This window comes from Aedes aegypti, chromosome 3 (assembly GCF_002204515.2).
Source record: "Aedes aegypti strain LVP_AGWG chromosome 3, AaegL5.0 Primary Assembly, whole genome shotgun sequence".
NCBI lineage: Eukaryota > Metazoa > Arthropoda > Insecta > Diptera > Culicidae > Aedes > Aedes aegypti.
Window position 1 is genome coordinate 200,120,096 of NC_035109.1, and position 23,332 is coordinate 200,143,427.

Sequence of the window (23,332 nt, forward strand, 5' to 3'; positions counted from 1 at the left end):
AGCATTTTCACAAACTGGGACCATTTTTGTAACCTAAGTCAGAAATTTCCATATAACGTTAAACGCCTAGAGGTATGCAATGCCCTACAAATGTTCGTTATTCATTCAATTTTGTTCGATTCATACTCCATTATCAAAGTTACCTCAAAACAGAAAACCGACTTTCAATTATATGAAAAATTATATATCCATTCAAAATAAATCTTTCGGCAAGCTATCAACTGCAATCAATTGCTAGGATGCCAGTACTTGTTTTAAAAATATAAATTATAATTCTTTGAAACAGCATGCATACATATTCAAGTTTTCTTCGAAAAAACTATCAAAGTTACCGCGTTTTACGGTACCTTGTATCTTTGAATTCCGCCCTAATTACTTATCTATCATAGATACGCGTATTTCGACTACCACTTGCAGTCTTCTTCAGTGTCAGTTACTCGTATCTGATACAAGTAACTGACACTGAAGAAGACTGCAAGTATTAGTCGAAATACGCGTGGCTGTGAAAGATAAGCAATTAGGGCGGGATTAAAAGGTACAAGGTACTCCAATCTACTTTTTTGGATGTTTTGGGAAACCCGCGATTTTTGCGACAGAATTTCAGTCTCTCGCGATTTTCGCGCCTGGCGTACCAAATCCGCGAAAATCGCGAAATCCGCGAGGATCGCGAAATTTGCGACTGTTGTAACAGCCCTGCAGGTTTTAGTTAAATAGTTCATAATTGATGAAAACCGTCTACCAAATAATAAATCCAGCCTTCACAACAATTGTGCGCCGCTAGGTTTCTTTCCATTTATGAGAAAATATGTTGGAAATATGATCACATTTGTATGATATTATGCAAAAAAATACAATAAAGTCGCATTTCTGCCTACAGTAAATCTCGAATAACTCCGAAACGCATAAAATTAGGATGTGTGCTCGGCAAAGCTTTTCATTACAAAATTTCCCAATCATAAGTAAAGAAAAATTCTAGCGTTACGTTTGATACCCACTTTTGATGATAAAAAATTAAAATGTGCTGGAAAAATCATTGTTTTAGAACATTTAAAAAATGAATGTGCAAAATTTTCGTTGAAAACATACAGTGAATAATTTTCGTTCACTTAGCTCGGACCCCAAGCTATCTGCAAAAAAATTAACTATGGATTCTAAGTAATTTAGCTGAACTAGAAATTTGAATTTTTTTTTTAATTATCATCGGAGCAACCTCTAAACGTCATTTCTCAGAGTTTCCCCCATACAACAGTTTGATTGTAACATCCATCAAGTGAAATTTTGGGACAGCTTTTGTTCAAGCACCGTTTTTAGAAACGCCATTTTGACAAATAAATTGTCGAACAAAACCGTGGGAAAGACAGGGTAAGGGAACATTAAAAAATACGTCCAACATTTGAGGGAGGAGATCTACGAAAGTGTGACAATCCATGTATTAGGTATTGGAAAAAGCGTGACGGGGCTTATCCGAGTGTACGAAGGTACGGTGCTGCCATCTGGGAAAAGTTTGCTCGATGCGTGAAGCGTCGAAAATTTAACCCGGCAAGGTATAGGAAGTGAAATTTCAAATCCTCATATAAAATTAACTACAATAGTTATTTAAAATCTTTTCAATGTATGTTGATATACTTTTGATGGGCTACATTATAGGCATATAATTTTGAGTTTTATATTTTTTCTCAATATGCTGCTGATTCTATACTGCCCCTCTTTGCACAACAGTCCCATGTTGGAAAACGACAAACTGAGAAAAAGACGATTGAAATGTGGAAACAATTTCGCTCCATTTTGAGTCTCTATTTGGCCTAAATTTAACACAATTTCTACATATCACTGTTTGTTGAGTACAAGAAAAAAAACTTATAAATTTCTTTTGAATTGAGTTTGAAAATTTGCTTTAAAGTGCACACCAATCGTAGCGAGACTGTTATGCGATTATATACAATATAATATACAAATGTATTTGCATACCAGTCCCATCATGTTTATCGGCTCGTTCGACAGCTACTAAAACACTCATTGTTTTTAATGCACTGGTTGTTTTATTTGCTATTTATGTTCTTTGGCCGTAAAAATTAGTTATTGTAGTACAGTCAACTCTCCGTAACTCGATATTAAGGCGACTATCGAGTTAGGGAAATATCGTGTTAAAGAACACAAAATCAGGGTAATTTTGGGTCAAGGGACCATCGAGGTATCCATGAAAACCCACATTTACTACAAATTCTGTAACTCGATATCGAGATACGGAACAGCGAGTTGAGGATAGAATACTGTATGTCCATGGATGAATCACCAGATAAAAAAACGGATTGAATGCTTTCTCAAAACACACGTCATGATGTGGAATGCGCTTACAGTCATGAAAGACCCAGATGATCATCTTTTGGATAATGCGGAAATGGAATCCGATGGAAATGATTCGAGATGTTCCAGAACAACCTGATTCAGGACGAATCTAGCTAATCTGTTATATGGGAAATCCAGAATGACGAAACAAATTTTTCAGGCAACTTCTGTAAGCCGTGACCGCAGATCTAAAATACAGTGGCTCGTGGGATGCGCCGAGCCAAAGTTTTTCTGTATTTTCCCAATAAGCAGATGAAGAAGACGATAATTGCTAATGGTGTTTATATGGAAATCTTGCTTTCGCGTTGACAAGTTCATTTTGCACACTTACAAGCCAGTACTCCTTAAGTCAATTTTACCAGTTATCGAAAAACGCAAAAATAAGTTTTAGTTCGATATTCCTGAGCACCAGCAAAGAATCATTACAAAATTTAAATTAAAAAAAAAATAAAATTAACTTAATTTTTTGTTGTTGCTAATTTATTTTTATTTCTCTCGTACCACCCAAATGATAACCTACGGACCTAAAAGAAGATTAATAATTGCATAAGCCTCATCTAAAATGAAAATCTGTAATGCATCGTAATTGAAAATACATAATTATGTGTGATACCCACTAATTTAAAAATATTTTCGTAACAACGTGAATACATGACATTTACAATACCGTAAGCAAGTGTGCATTAAAAACAGTCAAACCTCCATGGGTCGATATCTGAAGGGACCATAGACTCATGCAAACATCGAGTCATGGAACAGAAATGCTTTGAAAAGCTATTTGAGCGAATAATCATAGTTACCATGAAATTTTGTTTAAGTATGATTCCATGAGTCGATATTAAGACATAGAACATCGACTCATGGAGGTTTTACTGTATAATTGATTTCCCTTTACTTCTCTACACATCAGTGAATAACTAGTAGTACCGAGAGACCGTATGTAGTGCTCGAAGTGGTACCCATTCTGAGCCCGACCGTTGTACGGACTTTGATGTGACTATTATGCGAATATTTTCAAGATGGGACAACACAAATGGGGTTTGTTTTTGTACAAGTTTGGAACAAAGGCTACTTTTTTAGCAGTTTTTATCGATCTTCTGACGATGTTGAGTTGGTTTATGCAACAAACGCAAATCGGTCAAAATTCGACATGGGACTGTTATGCGATTATGGGCAGTATAGTTGATCAATAGTCTAATCCCGTACACTTAACAGAATTTAATTAAAAAGTGTTTTGAGTTGTTTAGAAGCATTTGAAAATTGACTTCCTATGCTTTGCCATGTAAAATAATCGGAGCTTCACGCATAGGGTCAACTGTGGTAATTTCCTTCGTAGACGCGAATTATTATTATTATTAGCTTTATTAGGGAGATTTTCAGCCCGTGGCTAATTCATCTCCATAAAGCACCACCCTTTCAAAGTTTAAATATGCCGAATAATGGACGTAATTTTTGAATCTTCTTTAAAATCCTTTCTTGGGGGGTCTCGTAGCCTCGAGGTTACGCTTTCGCTTCGTAAGCGGAAGGTCATGGAAGACAAGAAGCGTATGACAAAAAAACATTAATATTGCTTACTGAACTACTATTTGTGACCGAACGTTTGATATGCTCACTATGCCCCGCCTACCCATAAGCATTTGAAAGTTGACTTCCTCTACGTTGTCAGGCAAAATTTTCTATGTTTCTTCACTAAACTTTTTCCAGATGGCAGCATCGTACGTTCGTGGACTAGTTGTGCTGCTGTGAACATGAGCGAGGAAGGTGATCCATTGCTTTTTGTTGAAGGGATTTTCTGTCAGAAGATTGGAATAAAGTGCTAACATTTGGATCACATTGTTTTATTTGATACACAATAAAATTATAAAAAATTACTATGAACTGTTACTTCCTTAATGCTCATGTCTAACTAATAGTTTTGCTTTTCAGAATTATAATTCCAATACTTTGAAAATGGTTGGTCAGAGATTTTGAAGCCAAGCGTCTTAAATTTAAGTAGATTATTTCCTGTCAATTTTATACCTAAATAATGTAATTTTACGCTTAAAAAAATCCTGGAAATATCGCTATTTAAACGGAATAATTTTAACATAATTATTTGACACATCGATTCTGCATGATATATTAACTAAACGATATAGAAAAAAACATGATTCGTATCTCTTCAGACTCATCGTTTAACTGGCTTTCAGAACAGTCTCTTCTCGTAGGAAAATAAGCTGTGGACATTGCCTTCAGCTTGCGCCGAATGAGTACGTCTCATAAAACGTAGCTCCCCACTATAAATCATTTTCCTGAAAGAGAAATAAAGACATATTTTAGTATTAGATAACGAAATCTAAATTTTAAAACATACTTCAAATTTTGTAAAGATTTGGTGCCAATGTCTTGACAGCTGTGTTGTAAACCGCATTGAAGATATGGCAAGAATCGTAGAACAGATCCTTTGTCAACTATGCTACCACTAACTCCCTGAGCTACACGCAATTTGTCCATATCAGTATGAAAATAACGTGCACCAGCAGCTCCTTTCGCATCTTTCCGCTCCATCGCTTCTAGACTGCCCATTCCGCGATATTTCTTGAGACGTACGCCATCGCTGAAGAAATATTCACCAGGTGCTTCTGATGTACCTGCGAGAAGTGATCCCATCATGACACTAGATGCTCCCAAGGAAAGAGCCTTCATGATGTGCCCAATTGATTGAATTCCTCCATCAGCGATAACAGGAACACCAAATTCCCGAGCTATTCTGCTGACTTGATACACAGCAGTGGCTTGAGGGCATCCACATGCCATAACCTCTTGCGTAATGCAGATGGAACCGGATCCCATACCGACACGAAGTGCGTCACATCCAGCATCTATCAAGGTTTTAGCCTGTTGTCGCGTTACTACATTTCCGGCGATGACCTATAACGGATAATGAATGAGGATTACTAGGTGTAGGAAGGCAGCAAACAATGGTTTATTCTGTGGATTTTATGCGCTTTTTGAATAGCATCTAAAGCGTTGATTTTAATAATTATAACGATTATTCGGAGAAGTTTCTTAGTAAATTGAAGCGCATCTATAGATCCATTTTGTAAACAACCCACCTAGCAGTTATACTATCGTGCAAAAGTTTGGGATCACCCCTTAAAACACAAAAGTGTTTTGTCCATATCTCTGTGATTACAACTCCAATTGAAATTCTTAATGGCGCATCCGAAAGCCAATGAGTTTTTCTTACTTCGTAGGTATTTTTACAAAAACATCCCACCTAGCAGTTATACTATCGTGCAAAAGTTTGGGATCACCCCTTAAAACACAAAAGTGTTTTGTCCATATCTCTGTGATTACAACTCCAATTGAAATTCTTAATGGCGCATCCGAAAGCCAATGAGTTTTTCTTATTTCGTACAAAAACATTTTTTTTAATTTTGTTTACTAAATTTTTACTTAAATTGTGACATTTTTCAAAAAACACACTGAAAAAACATGACTGATTTCCTCAGCATTGGAGACCAAAATTTTAAATCAATGTGTCATTAGAATCGTAATCTTATATTCTTTGAAGGACGCTCACGAAATGTTTGCGGAAAAATCTAAAAACTATTCAAAATCTGAAAATTATTCAAAATCAATGAAACAATCATCCAAGTCATCGTGCAAAAGTTTGAGTTCATCCCTCAGTACGGTCACAGACAAACAGACGTCACACTCTCACCATTGTCCATCGACCACCTTTTTAACGGTCGATACAAAAATATGCTAGGTGGCCAATCCGCCACCCGCAGCGCTCGCATCGTTTTTGTTCGCGTTTGACGTTTACACACTACCGCCATCTGTTGGTCCGTCGGCCAGACACACTAATTTTAGCATTGGGCGTACATGTCTTCGTGACTATGATTTAGATCGAGATTTGTTCTAAGTGTTACGTCTGTTTGTCTGTGGTATGGTGTTTTTTTTTAGGCACTCCGTGCTCGTGGCCACTACTGTACCGGAATCAATTTGTCTGTATCTACTATACCGATACAAATCTATTTTTAACTAATCTATATTTACATCTGCTTTCACTCTCTTCTACTCTTATGTCGTTTTCGTTTTTAGGAACTGGGTCGGTGATCAAGACATAAACAAACAAACGTCAAGCAAATTGTAGTTCGGTCGAACCTGAATCGGGTTGGGGTTGGAACTGTGATTCAGAACGGGTTGCGCCAGTTCCAACCTAGGTTTAAAAACGAATTCGACATTACTCTCATATCGATCAGGTAGGAGAGAGCTCTGCTGTTCAGTCCAATCGATTTCCATAAGCCATAGTCCTTTGCTCTTGCGGTGCGGTGGTTTTCGTTTTGCCGTGTTCCTAAGTCGTTTGAGGCTAGCTGCCTACGAAGAGGGTCAGTTTGTCTCAGTCACCATCTGATACTGACGGAGGATGGATGTGCTCCCCAGTCCTCCGTGCGGCGTCTTCTGGTGGCTGGAAGGGTTTTTTTTTGTGGAGGGGCTGGGAATTCAACCCATGACCTTCCGCTTATGAAGCGGAAGCGTAACCTCAAGCCTACGGACCCCCCTTTCCTCAGTATGGTGTATCGTGCAAAAATTTGGGTTCACCTGAACTTACTTAAAACACGAAAATTCAGTGAAATCTCAAACCAATCATGTATGCACCGTTATTTGCATTTGAAAAAGCTTTGGAAAATTAAAATCGGTTTTAAAATGGCGGATATATGGACAAAAATAATTTACGTGCGACTCAGGTGATCCCAAGCTTTTGCACGATACACATCATATTAAGGAGTGAACCCAAACTTTTGCACGATGACTTAACCCGTATAGGCCTGAATGAAAGCAAAAATACTAAAACCCTCACCACTCAGCGAATACTTAACGGATTGAAATAATATTTTGTCAGTATACTGGCCCACATATCTTGTTTCTAGAAATGGCCGGAGGAACTCGGGAATACTCATGTAGCCGGAGTTTTTGTGGTGGGTCACTGGGTCAAGTCGGGTAGAAAAAGGAGATTTTTTGGGACATGCCAAGTTATCTTTATTTATTTCCAATGGCATTCATTTTATTTTGCATAAATCATTAAGATCCGATATTCAACATTATAAATGAACGTTAAGCACCGTTTAGAGTGTACCAAATGCGGCAACTCGGGCTTAATGTCCTGAAGAACAGGCTCTAGATTTGTTAGGTTTTGAACCGTTTCAAATCTCTAAAAGTATAGATCGAACATAATAGTTCACTAAAATGCGTTCCCATACGCTTGACACAGATGTTGAGATACAAATTGTACACTTTATCATAAATTTGATGCATCCCGGGGACCCGAAAATGGTCATATGTAGGATCAATCAAATGCAGTTGACATAATCATTCAATTTAATCGATTATCAGATGGTTTACGCTGATGCGTTTTTCTTAAAACTCCTTGATATAGTTTTTTTTTTGTCGGTGGCGATAGGGGTAGTACTGGCACTCTTAACCCTTTCTTTCCCACGAGGTTTTTCGTAGTTTTAAAATAGAAAATGTGATATCTGGATAAATCACCAGAACAAAAGATGTAAAGTTTTACTCGAAAATATGAATAGAAATGAAAAAAATATTTTTTGTGGTGGATCACCTGTGATCCATTGGGAAGATGACTGCAACTAGGGTAAGAAAGAAGTTGATGTGTTTTCATTTTGAGTGTATCCATTTTGCCTTACGCATACACGCAAAAAAATTGTGCGGTAAAAACTACCATTTTAGGGGGTTAACTTAAGCGCTCGCACCGGCAATTTTCAGCAGACCAGAAATGCGCTTGATTTTACCATGTCTGTTGTCGAAATCAGATTGTTGTAAATTATTTCTGTCAAATGTACCAGTAATGTGGTGGGATGTACCGTAAACATAGTAAATTGGTCTGAAATTCCATGGTAGTTTCAAGAATGGGCGTAGTCAGCTACAATAGTAATTTTTACCACAGAATTTTTTCCCGTGTACTCTGATATAAACGAAATGCGATGTTTTCAAGAACAATCAGAAGCGACCAACGAGAGGTCTGTTGGTCAAACGGAAAAGAAAAATAAATCATTACTATTCGAGTGCTAGCAAGAAACAATTGTCTATCTCTTAACCCTATCCCGCCCATGACTTTTATTCATGATTAAAAATAGAAATGTACACTTTTGCGCAAAATCGTAGAACAAAACCTTATTTTTGAACTATCAATTAGTGTTCAAGGTAACTTAAAATCATATATGAGTTGGTGCTCTGATGCACCACCAGGAACTTGGAGTACTTTATGGCTTCATCGTATTTTTTTCAGATGAGCTTTCTTCAAACGCTTTTGTAATTGTTGTTTCTTATCTTTTCATTTACCTAGCTCGTTACATAAGTATAATCCAATACTTCGATGTTTTCAGACAGCGGAAGAACCGTCAACTGGATTACTTCATCGTCATCATCGCTCATATCCAAATTCTCATCTTCTGTTTCATCTCCTTTGGGACAATGATAAAGTGCACGATATCGGAATCTGTAATATAGTTCTATATATTTATTCCGCTTACGATACGATTCTAGTTTTGAACTTACTTCTAGATCTAATCGATTTCGGAGTATGCTTAACGATTTTCGCCACTTTATCGGTAACTTCGTCAAATCCACTCAAAGCATCAGAGAATCTTCATCGGAATATCCGATAAAATCACTTTCCGCACAACTTTTGTAAAGATTTACCTTATTTCATGCCGAATTTTCAGTAAAATTGCAAAATGAGCTAATAACAACAATTTCATGTTTAATGTAAACAATAATGAAATTTGGATATTACGCTTTTTTGTGTGCCGTACGCCCAGTGGTGCACATGTGCACCATACAAGTTCCATCAAATTCAATGATTGCGAATTAAATTGTGCATTTCTGAACATATGTTAGTGCTAATAAAGGGTAAATCTATCGGTAAATATTTTTATTGTTACTTTGAGGATAAATTCTCTTTGTTATATCAGGCTTCGAAATCATGTAATATTTTTTGACCGGTAAAACCCATTCCTTCATACATATGTTTTGTTAAAAAACATGTTAAATTTGTAGGCATCCCTAAAATAAGGCATTGAAGTGAAAGAGGAGATGTGTAATTATGAAGTAGCGTGAAAACAATTTAATTTTGTTTGTTATTTTTGAAGATACAAAGGTTGAAAGTTTTGGTGCTCTACAGACACCATGGGCGGGAAAGGGTTAAGCTTAGTAAAGCAAATCTAACAGAAGTATCAATATTTTTCTATTTCATTGTTTTTACTCATACAATTTATTTGAACAGTGTGTTCGGCACACCTCTCGTCAATTCTGGAATAAAATAAAAAGCTGGGAAATAGTTTTTGTATTTTTTGAGACACAAGCAAACATCACACTTAATGTATTTAAATGAACTGAATGATTATTGATATTTGCACAGAACGGTATTCAACGGGCCAATGTTTTACTCCGTCATACCGTGCTTATAGCTACTGCTGAGTATTTTGGTTTGTTGATCGCCCACAGCGTCTTACAATTTTCTTTCCAACTTAAAATCACTTTCCAAGACATGATGATAGTTTTGTTTTCGAAAAGAGAGGTTAGAACAGAATTGACGAAAATGTCGTTTTATTCCCAATGGATCACCAGTGATCCACCTAATTTTCCGCAAAATCAATAGTTTTGTGTAAAGAATATTCTAAAAACTCAACTGAATCTTGGAAAATTCAATTTAGCTTGTTTTTTTGTTTGATGAAAATCATGTTTATATTTCTAAATATAGAAGTTTGGAAATCCACTTTATTTAAATTAGAAAAAATGCTGACTTTACTTCGGTTATTATGCTTTAACTGAAAATCCAAATGATTATTTTTTATGAAACTTTGTACATTATTTCATGAAACATATGTGAACATGTGGTGTAAAAATGGATATGATCTAACTTGTACAGTTTATATACGACATACGCAAAGTGGTGGATCACCTGTGCTACCATGGGAAGGAAAGGGTTAATCTGCCCTAAGCTCCATCCCAGCATTTGCTTTTATAAGCCTCTATTGCGTTCATCACATAGACGTTCCTAAGCAATGTTGCTCAAATGGTCACTGTGTACGCTAGCAGCAATCAGCCCTTGCCGTAGTTTTGCAGTCTAGTAGTTCAGACTACTATCAAACTATGATAAGGCCTGAAATGCTACTAGAGTGGTTAAAGTGAAGAACGAAATAGTTTTATTAAAAGGTCCTCATTCCCCATTTCATTTCATCACTCACTATCGGCACTTTTATTTTCGACAATATCACGTATATCACCGATTATCACTCATCAACTTTCGTAATACACTTCAGATATACTTTCCATTATATCACTTTTCACATCACACCATTTTCATATAAATACCATTTACCATCTGTTAGCATTACTAAGTAATTAAAAGATATTCAATTTAAATGTATCATTATTTTTGTTGCTGTAGAGTTATTACTTTTCAAACTACGATTTAGCACTATGATCAAGAAAGTTACAGTAAAAAAATCACTTCGATCCATTCTTCTGCACTCGCTGTAATTATTAACACTTTTATTATGCACGTTTAAAGAACTAGGCAATAAAGTTTATATTCAGAGAAATGATTGCACAATGTATTATGACCATTATAAAATTAGTAGAGTTCACATCATTATTTTTTTTTTTTTTTTTTTGTCGGTAGCGATAGGGGTAGTACTGGCACTCTTAATCTGCCCTAAGCTCCTTCCCAGCATTTGCTTTTATAAGCCTCTATTGCGTTCATCACACAGACGTTCCTAAGCAATGTTGCTCAAATGGTCACTGTGTACGCTAGCAGCAATCAGCCCTTGCCGTAGTTTTGCAGTCTAGTAGTTCAGACTACTATCAAACTATGATAAGGCCTGAAATGCTACTAGAGTGGTTAAAGTGAAGAACGAAATAGTTTTATTAAAAGGTCCTCATTCCCCATTTCATTTCATCACTCACTATCGTCACTTTTATTTTCGACACTATCACGTATATCACCGATTATCACTCATCAACTTTCGTAATACACTTCAGATATACTTTCTATTATATTACTTTTCACATCACACCATTTTCATATAAATCTGTTAGCATTACCATCTGTTAGCATTACTAAGTAATTTAAAGATATTCAATTTAAATGTATCATTATTTTTGTTGCTGTAGAGTCATTACTATTCAAACTACGATTTAGCACTATGATCAAGAAAGTTACATTAAAAAAAATCACTTCGATCCATTCTTCTGCACTCGCTGTCATTACATTAACACTTTTATCATGCACGTTTGAAGAACTAGGCAATTAAGTTTATATTCAGAAAAATGATTGCACTATCAGAATCACTTCCACCTTAATTTTCAAATTTTCATCACTATAGATTTAATTATAAAATCACTATTAGCACCTTCACAATCACTAAATTTAATAACGACGAGTGTAACGCACAGTTTCACCAAACACCCATTCTTATGTTGCATTATAAACCGATTGATCACACGTTGGCTTCGAAACTTAACCACCATTGCTGATTAGTACAAAGGATGCTACAGCTCGTGTAAACGAATTGAAACATCAAACAACCAGCACTGGTTTATAAGTAACTAATGAGCACTGGCGGTCCCTCCGTTCGAAGAGGACCTGATAATATGCCGAAACATATTAACAGATCCTCCGCCTGAATGCAGCCGTTTCATGATAAATCATGAACCGTTGGAGGTGTGCCAAAGTATTGGGAAGGTGATATGTTTCACAGACGGGTATTATTATGGTGCACCTTCTACTTTGGCACCGTCAAACCCAGTGATCGTGGCCAGGGGAGTTCACATCATTATTATTATATTTTTAACAAAACTATCAAAATCACTTCCATTTCAAATTTTCATCACCATAGATTTTATTATAAAATCACTATTAGCACCTTCACAATCACTAAATTTTATAACGACGAGTGTAATGCACAGTTCCACCAAACACTAATTCTTATGTTGCATTATAAAACGATTGATCACACGTTGGCTTCGAAACTTAACCCTCTCTTTCCCATGGTAGCACACCGATTTTCAACGAACGCGGGCTAAATCGAATTGGTACGAGCAGCTCAATAATAATTGGAATAAATTTATACGCTCATTTGTCTTATCAATCATCGAAATAAGTGACCTAAGGGTCAAACTATTGAAAAACAATCAACTAACTATTGAAAAACAATCAATTTTTTTTATTGTGGTTTTGAATAATATAGCTTATTTGGAACAACTTTTGTTCAAACACTTTTTTTAGAAACGCCATTTTGATAGTTAAACTGTCAAACAAAGCTGTGGGAAAGAAAGGGTTAACCACCATTGCTGATTAGTACAAAGGATGCTACAGCTCGTGCTCGTGTAAACGAACTGAAACATCAACAATCAGCACTGGTTTATAAGTAACTAATGAGCCCTGGCGGTCCCTCCGTTCGAAGAGGACCTGATAATATGCCGAAACATATTAACAGATCCCCCGCCTGAATGCAGCCGTTTCATGATAAATCATGAACCGTTAGAGGTGTGCCAAAGTATTGGGAAGGTGATATGTTTCACAGACGGGTATTATTATGGTGCACCTTCTACTTTGGCACCGTCAAACCCTGTGATCGTGGCCAGGGTCTTAAAACTCTTTGATATAGTGGCCACATTATTGCCGATTCTTGAAATTATCTGTGACTTGAAATTTGCCTACCTCCAGGGGCACAGAAGCACAAAACCCTAGTCACCCGACCTGACCCAGTGATCCACCGGAATAACTCCGGCCACAGGAACAATCCCGAGATTCTTTTACCACTTTTAGAAACTAGATATGTGTACGAGTATACTGACAAAAATAATTGAAATCCGTTAAGTATTCGCTGAGCGGTGAGAGTTTTAATTATTTTTCTTTTACTCAGGCCTATACGGGTTAAATGACTGCTTTATTGATTTTGAATAGTTTTAAGTCTATCCACCAAAATTTGGTGAGCGCTCTTCAAAGAATATAAGATTACGATTCCAATGACACATTGATTTAAAATGCTGGTCGATCCAATGCTGAGGAAATAAGTCATGTTTTTCCAGCGTGGTTTTTGAAAAATGTCACAAATTTAAGTAAAAATTCGGTAAGGTACTGTGGGGCAAGTGGGTAATGAAAATCGTATAGTTGAGATTCTTCAAGCTCTAAAGACTTCAAATTGAAAAAAAGAGGTCGTGTATACCTAACATAAGCGATATGCTGAAATTGATTTTTATGTAAAATTAAAGAAAAAATACAGAACTAGTTTTTGGAAAACGTTTCACTACTTTTCACTGAAGTGAAAAGTTTGTCGTTTTGAACAATAAATAGATAAACTAACGGTTATATTTACGATTTCTATTAGCTTTAACATTTATTAAGGAGTCCCAATGTACAATAACATAAGTGACATGTAAACAAAGAAAATTTTATGCTTGTCAATTCGATTTTCTTGTGTTCGGTTATTTATAGTTCAAATGATTCGACAACATTATAACTGCAACATTTTCAATGTTAGTTCTAACATCATGGGACAGCAATTGTATTTCTGCTCTGTAGAATTTCCACCGCTCGTTATTTGTTTTTAAGAAAGTCAGATATGGAGAAATCTCTTCATGGAGTGGAATCCTTCAATAAAGTATTTATAATCTTTTTTTTGTGTGGATAGAGCCATAGCCATAGCGTTCTCTTGTATTGGAACTTTTCAATCAACGTCTTCTATTCAATCGGCTATCCGAAGCAGACACATTAATATTGTAATGTTTGGCAACCTCTTTCAGAAAAGTTCCATTATTTCTAATAGCTTTTTACGCTTTGAGTTAAATCAGGCCTGCCCAACCTTTTTGGCTCTTTTTTCACATAAATGGTTGAAGCGTTCGCAAGAATAGACCGATATGAACAAAATTAATCTCAAATGATAGCTTGGTAGTATATTTGTCTATTCCATGCTGCGAATTTAAAATTTATTTCATCCTCTTTACTAACGGTGCAATTTAGTACAAAAAATGATCCGGCCCGCGGGCTTGCTTGCATCGCTAGCGAAGAGTTTTATATAAATTTAAAATTTTCAGCATGGAATAGACAGATATACTACAAAGCATTCATTTGAGACTAATTTTGTTCATATTGGTCTATCCTTGCGAACGCACCAACCATTTATTACGAGAAAGAGCCAAAAAGCTTGGGCAGGCCTGAGTTTGTATTTATTTGTATTTATTATTTAATCCATCTGACCCAAGGTCTCAATGAAAGCTTAAAACTAATTCAAAAGTAATACAACATGACATTATATGCATACAAACCAAAACATCAATAATTCATTATCATAACAATCATCATCATTGAGATTTCACAGAAAAAAAAAATCAGTACATGCAAACATTTACAAACATTCAACGCGATTACTATACAATTTTAGGGCTTCCATGTATCATTATGTCGATTAACAAATTCACGAAATTTGACTCGTTTGGGCCATGTAGCTTCACACATAGCTAACTCTCTATAATGTTCTTGCAAGGGTATTTTAAAAGAAACATAATCAAGTTTAGAGCAAAGCTTTTCTTTTGACACCAACTTTTTAACAACTAAATTTTCGACCGAATTCATACCTAAGCAACGAGCTACCATTAAACTGATTTCTTGTTCGGTCACAATTGGATCAATGTTCGTTAGAAATAAATCGAATGTTTCATTAGAGTCGTGTGGTGCATGATGTTCACTTGGAGCACACACATCAGCTTTAGAGTAATCGCACAATGAATTTGTTGCTTTACGAAGATAGGGTGACGACACAGGAGTAGAGTGACGTTGCGTGTTCCCATCGGATGAAGGCTCCTCAGAAACAGTAATAGCAGCTAAAGTTTCCATTATAGTTGCAACTTTGATCTTCAACTCCTTAATCTCCTCGTCTACGGATCGAGTTGCGATCTGCACCGGTTCCCGACGATCGCGGTATTTGCAAAAATCCGCCATACAACAGTCACAAAGCCAAATGACGTTATTCGACAAAGCATTCCATTGCTGTTCATCGATACCGACACATGAAGCGTGAAAACGTTTGGAACATTTGCCTTCACACACGGTATACATATCTCCTTCGGTGATGATTTGCGAACACTTGTGGCAATCCATTGTAAATAGCGAACACAATGGAGCAGTTGCAGGCAAGGAACGTATACAGCAGAATTTTGGATATTTCAAGCCGAATTTTGATGCTTTAACCACGGGAATACAATTTTCAACGTTTGGTACTTGTAGCTCACATGTGAATAGTTGTTTATTTCAGCACAGTCTTATTAAAATCGGCGTAAAAACTTGAAAAAATAGCGTTTCATCAAAAGCGTTTTGTAAACACGTCAAGCAACAAACAACACACAACATTGATCTATATATATATATATATATATATATCTATTTAAATGTTTCTTGAATAATCAGCACGCTCATTTTTCTTATGATAATTGCGTACTTTGTTTGCTTATAATTACCTAAAAAGCAAACACAAATTTTATTTTTTGAGAAACTTTTCACTTGCCCCACGTGATTAGAAAATCGACGGTATTTAATTTAGTTATTTTTTGGTCAACATCGAAATAATTCTAAAACATTGTTTATTTCAGTTTGAGACTGTCAGAGAGGACAACTTAGAAGTGGTACAGGAAATTATTTTCCGCAACTTTTTTCCACTGAAAATATTAAAATAAGATTGCACGCCGCCAAGTTGTTATTTATCATTTCAGAATTATGATGTTTGACTGTTAGAATCTTCTTAAAAAACTATATTTTCTTGCACGAAGTGTTCATAAATACTAATAAATTTTAAGTGTAGTAACAAAATAGATGAAGTTTTAGATTATATGATATTATTTTGCAACCAAAAATGGGGTGCTCATATCACCCCATCAGTAAAAAATCGACTCGAAGAATGACAAATTTTGAAAAATCAATCATTCATCCGTGAACTTTAAAAAACAAAGGAATTCATGTGGATCTAGTGTATTCATCTAAAATCATGCAAACATGCGAAAAATTTATAATATTTTCAGCACTTTTATCGACTTTTTCTTAAGGTGGCCAAATTGCCCCACTTTTCCCTAAATGATAATGTTGAGTAAGCTTCGTTCAGGATCAGCTTTTACTCTTCATTGGTTTATTTTTACCTTTTCAACAGGGTTCAGCAGCGAGCACCGCCAGTAATGGCTTGCATTTTTTCGATTTGCTTACAATCGAGACTGCAATGTTAGAAGTTTAACTCAACTCAACCCGATAGTTTTGTCAATGTGCATTTGTGTAGAAAAAAAAACATTGTTTTCAGTAAATGTAATTCGGATACCTCCCCAATCAATGAAAACAAAATTCCAGAGAACAGCAATAAATGATCCAAAATTCAACGTCATTTTTATTCAAAATTTCTGAAAAAAAATACTGGGAAATTGTATTGAACTCAATAAACGGCTCAGTAGAAGGTACGCATACAACACGTAGCTGCTACGTGAAAAGTTCATCAGTCCGTGTGTTCATTCGCTGCCACCTGTGAATCACGTTAGTGCTACGTGAAAAGTGCGACCGGTGTCGAATTCACTCGTTTCCATGGTTACATAAATAAAACGGCACCGTTCAAACGTCAAATAGTGAACTAGTGTATTGGTCCATATTTTCACGTAGCCTTGACGTTTGGATTATTTTGAGTGTATCGCCACGCAGATGGAGGGTGGCTTCAAGAACTAGCGCTTTTTTCATACATATAAAAAGAATGTCAAATGTGTCGCTTGTTACCATCACAAATCATGTGAAAATATGAATATTATTGCATTCCGACTATATATCGCGTAATCGGGCATGGACACAAATTTATGTAGGTTATGTTTTTACACGATTTGTAGTGTAAATTTGCGATAAATCTAGCATTCCCTTATGTGCATGTCAGTACTGAGATTATGATGTAAAATTCGAAACTCTCATGGATTCTTACAGAAATACCTTCTCAAAGATATCAAAATAAATTTTAAAGATCAATAGCCGAATCAAATACCGGATTTTTTTTTTAAATATTTCCACAAGAATCCCAGAATGTCTATCGGAATCCCATAATTTCTTCAGAAATACCGGAATTCCAAAGAAAATCCGAGAATCTTGGATGTCACAATTCTGACATAAAGTTCAGTATTACTTTATAAATACCTGAATTTTCACAAACATCCAACGATTCCTAAGAAATGACATAATTATTATTATGCCAAAATGCACGCTAATCTTACCGGATTCGCAAAATTCTTTTGGAAATCTCAGATTTTTTACGAATATCTCAAAATATCTTTCGAAATATCAAATATTCAATAACTATTCAAAATTTGGAGATTTTCAGAAAATTTCTAAACAAATCCGTTTTTTCAATTAACGATCAACGCTCCGTCATCGTAATCATCGTCATCATCGAAACTTCAAAAGCAGTTTTTCTATTCAAAACTAAAAATTATTCGATGTAAATGTGTTCACTGTGTTTCGGTTGGAGAATACAATACAGTGAACACATTATCCTAAAAACATTCTTGATTTTAAACGAAAAAACTGCTTTTGAAAATTCCGAAATCAATGACGGATCCTGCCCCCTTAAATTGGTTATTTTTTATTATCCCCCCCTCTCGACCGTTCGAAGGTCGATGGGACAAAGAAATATTTGTATCGACCAATCAAATAAATTAAAATCCACCTACCTGCAAGTCGGGATACTTTTGTTTGATGTATTTGATCATGTTAATCTGGAAAGAGGAATTTCCCTGAGAGGAATCTAAGACTACAACGTCGACACCATTCTGCACCAAAAGCTCCAGTCGCTCCTTATCATCATCTCGCGTTGAAATTGCAGCTCCCACGAGCAATTGTTTGTTGCTGTCTTTAGATGCGTTTGGGTAACTTCTGGCCTTTTTCAAATCGGTTCTGGCAATCAGCGCGACTAATTCTCCATTTTTGTTCACAATTGGGAGTTTTCCTTTTTTGCTTTTCTCCAGAATGTGGTTGGCTTCCTGCAATGTCACTCCGCTGGGCGCCGTCACCATATCTTCCACCTTCGTCATGATGTCCTTTAACTTAAGGGCGACATCTTCTTCCCGAAAATCTATGTCTCTCGATGTCACAATTCCGAGCAAACGCTCCCCAAGACGGCCGTGCTCAGTTATGGGATATCCGGTAAAACCGTTTTTCTTCTTCGCCTCCAGGACATCCGCAACGTTGTTCTCTGGGCTCATAACCATCGGATCACGGATGAACCCATGTTTGTACTTTTTGACCTTGTGAACCTCGTTAGCTTGAAATTCAGGAGTACAGTTATGGTGAATAATGCCAATACCTCCGCAAAGCTGGAATGAAACAAAAAATATCATTTTTTTCGGTTCAGTTTGTTTGAATAACAAACATAATCTTAAGACACGCAATCCCTCGAAACTTTCGGATCCGTTGAAGAAAACCTACGATACGGGGCGCAAGGAATGCCGTGATCCACCTAGCATCCGTATGAAATTCGACGAGATTAAGGGCAAAGATTGATAGCCTATTTATTTATTTTTTCTCTAAGGATGCCTTCGAAATTAGCCTGTTTCTGAATAAATTCTGGATCTGGTGAAACTCTTGTTGGATATTCCAAGAATTTATTGAAGATTTTCCCAAACATCTTGTTAGAAACTAGAAAAACTACCATCTTAAGACTACCTTAAAGGCATAGCCATCTGTTCATCAAAGATCTCGCCATGAATTCATTGAAAAAAAAAATGAATTCATGAAAAAAAAAATCCATGTATGCTAGACGAGCACTCACCAACTGAGCTACTGATCCGCTTGCTGAACTCAGAATTGGTACCTTCGAATTCAAGTCCCAATGGCCATAAATCCATCCATTTCATCTATTCACACGCGCGCAAGAGCAAGCGACCTTCTGAGTTAAATACCAGCTCAGTAGCTTAGTTGGTAAGGCGCTCGTCTAGTATACCAGAGTCGTGGGATCGAAATCTCACCGAATAGCTTTTAAAAGAAGTATATTTCCGAAGCGCCGAGAGGCGTGTGTCGCTCTCTGATATCAACGTTCGTGGTTCAATAATCTTATAAAAATTATGAAAAGTATTTTATGAGAATTATACATTGTTCTTATAACACAAAACTTTTTCTTGTGTTTAAATTTCATATTTTTTATGATGTTCTTAAGATCGGTTTTATTTTCAGTGTGTGGTAACTCTCGTTTTTGATTTTCAACCTTATAACTTTTTTTTCGAATCAATTATTACAGGGGATAGGCAAAATGATTGAGATAGGCAAAATTTTGCCTAAATTCAAATGCTTATAACTTTATGAAAAATTGATGAAATTGGATGCATCCGAGAGCAGTCGACGGCAAATTTGGTCTACTTTCAGGAACTTGCTTGGCATATTGGCCACCGGACACCGGAGATATTCCGGATTTTCCGAGGTCATGTCCAAATGGCATTTTTTCTGCCGCTTGTATTTTTGTGCGGTGTGAAGTTGTATAGATGTTTACAATTTTCCTAGAAACTAGAACTAATAAGAAGTTGAATGCCGGCGGACGCATTAGGATTCGTTGAAAATCTTCAGAATTATGACCGTTTCCGTAAAACTGGTCCCGGAAAATATGGTCAGTCATGTTAATATTACCAATCATGTAAATATTATTTGGAGCTGTATCCAAGTGCCATCAATCTTCAAAATGATGCTTCCAGCAGCATATTCAGAACCATTAGATGCCCTGACCACTCTATAGTAGGTTCCAGGTGGCCTGGGGGAAGTGGTCAATTTGGAACATATATGGAGCCATATCAATATGGGCATCAAACTTTAATATTTTCAAAGGTGATGCATTTTCAGCACCACCGGCTGCCATGACCACTCTATAGAAGGTTCCAGGTGCCCCGAGGGATGTGTATAATTCGAAGCTTAGCGGGAAACACATCAATATGGGTAAAAAACATCAAGATTTTTGATGGTGATGTTTCTGGAAGCATTTACAGAGGAACTAATTTCTATGACCACTGTATAGTAGGTTCCAGGTGCCCTGGATGAAGTGGCCAATTGGGAATATGTCTGGAACCATATAAATATGGGTATCAAACTTCAAGACAGTGTTGTGAAAAACTCAATTTCTCACAAATCACGGTTGAGATTTTCCATGCGTGAGTTGTCAATCATTCAACTCCGCAGTCAAAAAATTATGGATGAGTTGGCTCACCTTTTAAACTCATTGTCGGGTATTTCCACAGTTTACTCACACACGGCAATAATTTCTTGTTAGTCTGGTAAAATTATGTTAATCCTTTCTAAAGTAAACAACAACATTCGGGTTTCACGAGTTTTTGCCGGGTTTTGCGACTGAATCATTTTTTTTACGGTTTGAGTTGATTGAGTTAATTTTGCATCAAAAACTCAAACATGCGATTTGCGAAGCAGATCTCTAATGAGTTTGCTCTCACGGGAGAGCGTATTGATTGAGATTTTGAGTGTGAGTCTATCAACACTGCTTCAAGATTTTCGAACATGATGCTCATGTGGCAATTCGGAAGCATCACCATCTAAAATCTTGATATTTGATGTAAATCCGGAAATGCTTTCTCGGGGCATCTAAAACCAACTATAGAATGGCCATGGCAGCCGATGGTGCTGAAAATGCTTCCAGAAGCATCACCTTTGAAAATGTTAAAGTTTGATGCCCATATTGATATGGCTCCATATATGTTCCAAATTGACCACATTGGCCACCTGGAACCTACTATAGAGTGGTCAGTGCATCTAATGGTTCTGAATATGCTACTGGAAGCATCATTTTGAAGATTGATGGCACTTGGATATAGCTCCAAATAATATTTACATGATTGGTAATACTAACATGACTGACCATATCTTCCGGCACCAATTTTACTGAAACGGTCATATATCTGAAGAGTTTCAACGAATCTCAATGCGTTCACCAGCATTCAACTTCTTATTAGTTCTAGTTTCTAGGAAAATTGTAAACATCTATACAACTTCACACCGCACAAAAATACAAGCGGCAGAAAAAAATGGCATTTGGACATGACCTCGGAAAATCCGGAATATCTCCGGTGTCCGGTGGTCAATATGGATCGCTTTACTCTTAAATTTATTACGATAAGTAATTCATTTTATTCAGACCTCCAGCCAAATAAAGAAGTGCGATTAGGTAATTACTATTGTCGCAATTTTCATTTTCCACATGAGAAGGTAAATCTCAGAGAAAACATCATGAGGAGCGAAATTACAGATTTTCGGTGATCAATTACCAATCGTTCGGTTATTTTGACAGCTGTGCTCGAATCCGCAAGTTACCGATCAATCAGTAATCGGTTGGTTTACCGAACCGATTACCGAACAGTCAGCTGTTGAGATTTCGGTAAACCAGTTACCGAATTCGGTTATTTGATCTAAGTGTGTAATACATCTGAATAACGCAATAAAGAACTTGAGCAATCAACTAGTTCCATTAGCCCAAAGATTTAAGCAAATGAATAAAGTTTATGATTGCCGAACAATAGAAGACACCTATGACCGTCATTAGGCTGATACAAATATTAATTTTCTTTTATGTCCGAGACCATTTGAAAGGTACGAGGGGGGGGGGGGGGGGGGGGGGTGACAAAAATTAATAAGGAACAAAAAAATAAAATTGAAAAAAAAGTTTTTTTTTTCAAATTTTTATTTTTAACGATAGTTGTTAAACTTTTAGCAATTGTCATCTGGATCATTATTTCACCTATTTTTTTGCATTAAAAATTAAAAAAAAACTAACTAAGGTAAAAAAATGATGAATCTTTTTTTTCTCCCCTTCAAAATTTTCGGATTTTTGAAGGGGGGGGGGGAGGTGACATAAAAGAAAATTATATTTGTATCAGCCTTGAACAACCGTTCGGGCGCTTCATTCGTTCGTGTTTCATTTTCGGATGTTTCTCCCGACGCTATCATCGGGTGATTTTCCATCGCTCGGTAATGTGAATGGTACGATCTACGCTGCCTGCTCTTCGCGAAGAGCAGGAAAATATTCACTTCGATCATCTTCATGCGGGCTCGCAACAAGCTGGTGCGCTATGAAAGGCGTGTTGTCATTGTTATTGCTGTGTGCGTTTGAAATGCAAATATCAAATGCGGGAACACCAAATGTGGTAAGATTTTTAACAAGGAAGGCGATGTCAAAGTTTGATTTTCTTTGCTGGGTTGGCGGTGATATGGATCATGGTTGCTAAGTATCCTTTGGTTACTTTGTGCTACCGCGTTTGAAGCTCAGTTGGGCTGGATTTGCACGTCAAACGCATACAGCAATATTAATTTATTTATTTGAAAGAGAAAATTGAGTTGCATGTACCTACTTTGGTTTATTTAAATACAGTCGACTCTCCACATCTCGATATTGAAAGAACCATCGAGATAGGAAAAGACCGAGGCAAAGAACGCACTTTTAATGAATACTAGATTGACAATCACTCCGTTACCAGGAATATAATAAAAAAGCAGACGTCACTTCGTGTTCCCGAACAATTTTGAATCTTTGAAATTGGGTCTAGTAACCTTGGGGCATGTCGACATATGGAGAGGCAATCGAGAACGAAAATCAACTAGGAATACATCGAGATAGGGAGATATCGAAATACGGAGAGTGGAAATGTATGCAGAATGAAGGGACCAAAGAAATCGTCGACATAGGGAGATATATCGAGATATAGAACATCGAGATGTGAAGAGTCGACTGTAGTAGAAAACCTGAAATCGAAATCTTCCAGACCTCTCATGTTTTTTCAACAATATCTGGGTAAATTTAATTCAACTCAACAACAAAATAACAAAAGCTTTTTTCTATAGTTTGAACAGCGCGTGGATAAATGAATCCTACGAGTGGAAAGGCTTAGTGAGCCACTATCGGTGTGTTCATTTTGCTTC

The 23,332-nt window shown here is 36.5% G+C and overlaps 1 protein-coding gene across 1 annotated transcript in view; it reads right to left on the bottom strand.

The window, feature by feature from the left end:
* Window positions 1-4,168: 4,168 nt before the first annotated feature.
* LOC5571747 (inosine-5'-monophosphate dehydrogenase) overlaps window positions 4,169-23,332 on the bottom strand; it is a 34,971-nt gene continuing 15,807 nt past the window's right edge. The window contains exons 4-6 of the mRNA XM_001653725.2: window positions 18,100-18,741; window positions 4,700-5,256; window positions 4,169-4,637 (exon numbers count right to left, since the gene is read on the bottom strand). Coding sequence (XP_001653775.1) covers window positions 4,532-4,637; window positions 4,700-5,256; window positions 18,100-18,741 — 1,305 coding nt within the window. The 3' untranslated portion in view covers window positions 4,169-4,531. The remainder of the gene's footprint in view (window positions 4,638-4,699; window positions 5,257-18,099; window positions 18,742-23,332) is intronic.